Raw genomic sequence first — 6,047 nt, forward strand, 5'->3', positions numbered from 1 at the left:
TGGGGTGAGAGTAGAGGATGCTGAGGATAGAGTTAGGTGGAAACAGATGACTCGCTGTGGCGACCCCTAACGGGAACAGCCAAAAGAAGGAGAAGGACAGAGTCTCTGACGTGAGGGGTAGTTAACATTGCTTAACGATTCACAGAGTGACTCATCTTCCTATCAGTCCATCTTTGTCTGTCTGCGTCCTGACGTCAGGCTAAGAGTGTTTGGTGTTTCCGGGTTTCAGAATAAAAGGGCTTCAGGTAAGAAATTATGAAATGTGTCAACATGAAGCTGTAGGTGTGCTCGATAATCACGTGTCACACCGATCACAGCGTCTTCAGATAACTGTAACGTGTTGTTTATTATTTTCTCTTTGCACTGAAAAGTGGTTTGAGGTCAGTTTTTAGATTTATACAGTTGTTTAAACCAGATCCTTCAGCACGTAAACCCAGGTCCAGATCCAAGATCAGAGTTCCTGCTGGACCCTAACCCTAATACCTAACCATGTAGGCCGCATGGTTGTTTAGTTTATCTTCTTTCTCTTTAAAATAAGACTGAATATATTTAAATAAACAACGTAAAACCAAGTTTTGAGAAGTGACTGTTTTCTCTTTTAAGTAAAAATGACAATGTTTTCTCAGCTTCTCAAATATTTTTGTGTTATTGTCACAAAGGAGGAAAAGAGCAAAAACGCAGACAAACTTTTCTTCTTGTTTTAGATTAATCAGTGTTTATGTTCATGATTCATTAGAGTCTTAAAATTACAGATGAATCAGAGAAAAGGGGAAAATCTCAACATTTGAAAAACTGGAACCAGATTCCATTTTACTGAAAACATTAACCAAGTTATTGAAACCTAGAATCTTTTGACCTCTATGTCTAACATACAATTTTAATGTTTGTGGTTTGTCCTGTTTGAATTTTTGTTCTCTAGACTATTTTCTAACTTAGCCGTCCCTGGTAGGCTAGTGGTGAAGGCTGTAGTCCAGCGCGGTGACGCCCCCCTGAGGCTGCGACGTGAACAGACACCTTGAGGCAGATAAGTAGAACTTCTGAAATCACAGTGACATCCGTATTTCTGAATCTGGATCATATTTAACCGAGTAAATACATCCACAATGAAATGTGAATGTCTTTTGGTTAAGCTTTGAGAAATACATTTAGAAGTTTAAGCTCATATTTCAACCATGTTTATGGAATTAAGTCACTTAAGAAAATACAGTATTTTCAAATAGGCCCACTAAGGTAATTTTTTAGCTGCTTTCTTTATCATTGTCTTGTTTTATAGTGTTTTTGTGAAAGTCTCACCCTGAGTCTCTCACATCCAAACTGGAAAACTCAAAAGCCTGTTCTGTTTGTTATTGTATACCGTCCACCTGCTCCTTATTCAGAGTTTTTAAGTGAATTCTCAGACTTTCTGTCTGATTTAGTGCTTAGTACAGATAAAATAATCATAGTAGGCGACTTTAATATTCATGTAGATGCCGACAATGACAGCCTCAACAATGCATTCTGTTCATTATTAGACTCAGTTGGCTTCTCTCAAACTGTAAATAAACCCACTCACTGTTTTAATCACACTCTTGATCTTGTTCTGACATATGGCATCGAAACTGAACACTTAATAGTTTTTCCCCATAACCCTCTTCTGTCTGACCATTTTCTAATAACTTTTGAATTTCCGTTAATGGATTATACTCTATGTGGGAAACAATTCCACTACAGCAGATGTCTATCTGGCAATGCTGTTACCAAGTTTAAGGAAATAATTCCATCTTTATCTACTTCAGTGCCGTTTGCCAACACAGTGGAAGGAGGCCACTTTAACTTTACTCCCACACAAATCGATAATCTTGTTGATAGTACTGCAGCCTTCCTGCGTAATACACTTGATACCATTGGCCCTCTGAAAAAGAAGGTAGTGAAACAGGAGGCTAGGGGACAGTGCATCACACATCTGTGCAGTATGACCTTACCTTGTTTTGTCTGATTACTTGACACACACGCACTCACACACAATTAAAACTATTTGATAAAACACAACTTGAAATTATATGAACTTGATAATAGTTCAGGGTCCATCAAAGACCAGAGCCACAACATGGAGGATGGAGGATCTGCTGGAGGTAATACTCAGTTTCAGTGGTGTAAATTTCTATGTCTACATCCAGATTATATAGAGTGAACGTTGGACTTCTGGAGCCGCTGGGCAGTTGCCTGATTTGCTTGGTTGTGAAATATCACTATCAATTTAATTTCACTAAAGGATTTAATTTTAATATTGGCAGTAATCACTAAAAAGTGACACTACAATTTTCCCTTTCAGGCAATGAAGCTGTGGCACTAGGCCATAACAAAGATTATTTAGCCTGACTAATGCTCATTCATTCTAATTAGTCACATTTATCAAACCTAAATCAATATATTAAACCCTGTTTGGGTTGTGCTGATAATGATAAATGACAAAAATAAAAGCCCCAGTGATTCCAAAAATACTTTTTTATTCGCCCCCCCACCGAACCTGCTGCTGGCGACATTTGATAATAATAAACAGACTTTGTTAAATATTACATTTACATTACATTCATTGGCAGAGCCCAGTCAGGCTGATCAGTGCTTGACAAATTATAAAACACACAGAAGCCAACACCAGTAAAACATTAACTTGCCTCTTCTTTTCAAAAAAACATGGCTATAAAACTCACTGTCAGTACAATACATTAAAAACACACAGACGTCCCCATTGACATCCTCCTCAAACAGTTCACACATCTGTCAGAAAATCCTCGACTGGTCCAATTCCACAGAGACAGTCTGACTGTGGTAGCGGTGGTGTTCCTTGCTATGTTAGCATAGCACCAGGGGCGCGTGGCCAGGGGCGCGTGGCCAGGGGCGCGTGGCCAGCTGCCCGATTAGCCCGATTTGATTGAGCGAAGCTGAAAATGTTTTTAGCAGAGTAGCTTCATTGTTTGGAAACCCTGAAATAACTGACAAATATTCAACATTTAAGTACTTTTGTCACTAAACTTCATTGGTTTCAGTATCAGATGTTAACATCCTAACACTTAAATGTAACAGTTATGTTTCAGCCTATTTATATGTATAAATGTACATATACAAATATGTATAATTATATTTAGCATGCTAAAATAGTAGCACGATGATGTTTCATTTTACATTACCAGTAAACAACATTAGCATAAATATTTTAGCGTGCTAACATTTTCTATGGACTAAAAACTTTGCATAGTAACAAAATGTCTATTCACTCATTGGCTGTGTTCACCGACAGAAGAGCCAATCAAATGTCTGTGCACTTTGATCAGAGCTGTCACCACATCTTCATTCTGATGGTGTTTGACCCCTACGACCTTCAGCTGTGTTCATCCGACTCGCTGCCACTCTGTTGTCGTGGTGAGGAGGCAGGTTTTACTGAGTCTCTGCCCTCCACATCCTGCTGCTGCTGTTTGGAGGAGCTGGACAGGTCGATGGCCACCTCCCCCTCCATTTCCTCCTCCTCCAGCAGTTCATCCTCCCCCCCTCCTTCATGCTCCGGCTCACGGGCCTCACTGCGGCCGCCCCGTCGCTCCGAAGCCTCATAGAATGAGTCGCAGTGAGTCGAATCTGACTCCAGGTTGCTGGAACACTTTTTGACTACTTCTAGAGACTTCTTGTGCATTCCTGTGAGGACAGAGACACAGATTCAGTCCAGTTATTATTATTGTGATACACCAGTTAAAATCATAAATACTTCATATCATGATGTGCACGCTGTAAACGTTCATCCCTCTTCAAACCAGGGCTGTAGCTAGTAGTTGGGGACAATTGCTACAGGTTTATTTCCTCCCATCGGAAATGTGCCAGAATAACCAGAAACGTGTTCTGCACATGCTCAGTTCGACCCCCTCTCCCTGAAAGCAGCTAAGTGTGACTGTGGACCTATGATCAAAAGAGTGTTTCAGGGAAGTGAAGACTTTTTCAGAATCAGATTTCTTGTTCCTCTGTCCTGAATGTTTGAATGCAAACTCTTAACCAGCTTCTTAAAAAAAGAAATGACAAACTATTGATCAGTTAACAAAACTGCTGCAAATTTTCTGTCAGTCAGTTAATGAATGGTTTCATCTTTAGTGTCCTGGCTGGTTACTGAGTGTCTTAATAATGAAACTGCCGACAGAGGACGGCCGTCACTTCATACAGTGTCTGAGGACAGAGTCCAGTGAGCCACACTGCTGCACTCGGGGGGTAATAGCTGGTGGATACCAGTGGAGGTCTACGGCACAGAGCGATAAGCTGGACCAGGGTCTGGACTCACACACATTATGGTGAGGACACCACGTTAACTGGGGCTGTGTGCTCAGTTTGTATAAACCCGTGTGTCAGTGCATGTGTGGTGCAAGTGTGTGGCACTGACGTGCATGCGGCTCACCGAGCAGCCAGGGAGCACAGGATCCCATCATGCCGTTCTTGGCGGAGTTGAGGATGGACTCGGGCAGCGGAATAGAATGTCGCACCATCGCCCCGTACAGACCGTACTCCGCCATGACGCTGCTGTGACCCCAGCACTTCTCACGCTTACGCCACTTGGCCCGTCGGTTCTGAAACCACACCTGGAGAAACACAGAACAACATGTGGAGTTTAAAACCAGGTCTGGATAGAAACTACACATCAATGAAAACTAGAAACAACAGCAATAACAAAAAACACAAAAACTGACTGCAGTCAAAGTCCATCTGCTGATGAAGACCAGGGGACATGACTGAAAGCAGCAAGTTGATCGTGAATTAAGATATTTTTGTTTGTTTGTTCTGTGAAATATTTTTATTTTCTTTCTCTCCATTAAACTTGTCGTGACCCCTCCAGTCTCTCCTCTGGCCCACTGGATGGCCCCTGACCCGCCTGTTGGGAACCATCAGCTGTCTACTAACCGGGCTCACCTGTATCCGGTCCTCCGGCAGCTCGGTCTTCATGGCGAGCATCTCTCGGGCGTAGACGTCGGGGTAGTGGGCTTCGTGGAAAGCTTTCTCCAGCTCCTCCAGCTGGTGGGAGGTGAACACCGTCCTGCAGCAGGACACATCGCAACATGCTGATCAATACCTCATCAATAACATGAGTGTGAGCCAACGTAAAGCTGTCACACGCACAGTTTCTATTGGAGCTGTATCTCACATTCATGTGCTCCCTGCTGACACCTGGGCACGCTCCTCGGTTCCTGCGAGGGAGCCAGTCTATTATTCTAAATTAATTATCCATTTCATTGATTTTCACCAGGACGCATCTGGATCACAGCCTTTAACCAAACACTTATTATTCATCTTGCTGAGTCACTTTGAATCTATTTCATCATTTCTCACTGAATCAAAATAAATGTGGAACCTTCTGTTTCTCGGAAAGTAAAAATACTTTGATACGAAAGAAGTTACATCTCAATGATGTAACGTCCAGTGAGTTTACTGCGTGTAACAGACAAACGAACAGTTTCGCGCTTCCTTATATTTATTTAAGCAAGATTACAATAAATATATGCAAGTTAAAATGTGTCACTGGAAACGTTGAGCCATCATTTTATTAAAGCGTTCGTGTAATTTATCAGCTCCAGAGTTTCAGTCGTCAGTCAAACCGCGGAGGTTTCAGCTCAAACTTGAACGAAACACACGTGAAGTTTCCAACCTGTGTCTCCGCTTCTTCCTCTTCTGAGAGTTTCCGGAGCTGCTGGAGTCGTTTCTGTCCGACAAACCCTCCTCATCTGCACAGAGACAACACACCTGCTCGTCACAACAGACGCGCACCGTCTCACTGCACCTTTGTCCTTTTTTATTTCGTTCACAAACTCTGATATAATCACGTTTAAACAGTGGTTGGATTGACCCGAGGCAATAAAACCTCCTGCAGACTATCCAACTAATTATTTATGAGTTAAATAGAATTAGATTTAAGTGAAGCCGATTGAGCAGAAGAGAAATGGCTCGTGTTTGATGCTGAATATTTCTAAATAGTAAAATAATAATAATAATAATGATAATAATGATAATAATGGCTACTAATGAAAACCTTCACAGACAAA

General features: G+C 41.7%; 1 protein-coding gene across 1 annotated transcript in view; it reads right to left on the reverse strand.

The window, feature by feature from the left end:
* Nucleotides 1-1,844: 1,844 nt before the first annotated feature.
* The window catches only part of vsx1 (visual system homeobox 1 homolog, chx10-like), a 4,587-nt gene continuing 384 nt past the window's right edge, over nt 1,845-6,047 (reverse strand). Inside the window, exons 2-5 of the mRNA XM_020622288.1 lie at nt 5,654-5,884; nt 4,921-5,044; nt 4,412-4,592; nt 1,845-3,666 (exon numbers count right to left, since the gene is read on the reverse strand). Of these exons, the coding sequence (XP_020477944.1) occupies nt 3,359-3,666; nt 4,412-4,592; nt 4,921-5,044; nt 5,654-5,884 (844 nt within the window). The 3' untranslated portion in view covers nt 1,845-3,358. The remainder of the gene's footprint in view (nt 3,667-4,411; nt 4,593-4,920; nt 5,045-5,653; nt 5,885-6,047) is intronic.

This window comes from Monopterus albus, unplaced genomic scaffold (assembly GCF_001952655.1).
Source record: "Monopterus albus unplaced genomic scaffold, M_albus_1.0 scaffold277.1, whole genome shotgun sequence".
Classification (NCBI taxonomy): domain Eukaryota; kingdom Metazoa; phylum Chordata; class Actinopteri; order Synbranchiformes; family Synbranchidae; genus Monopterus; species Monopterus albus.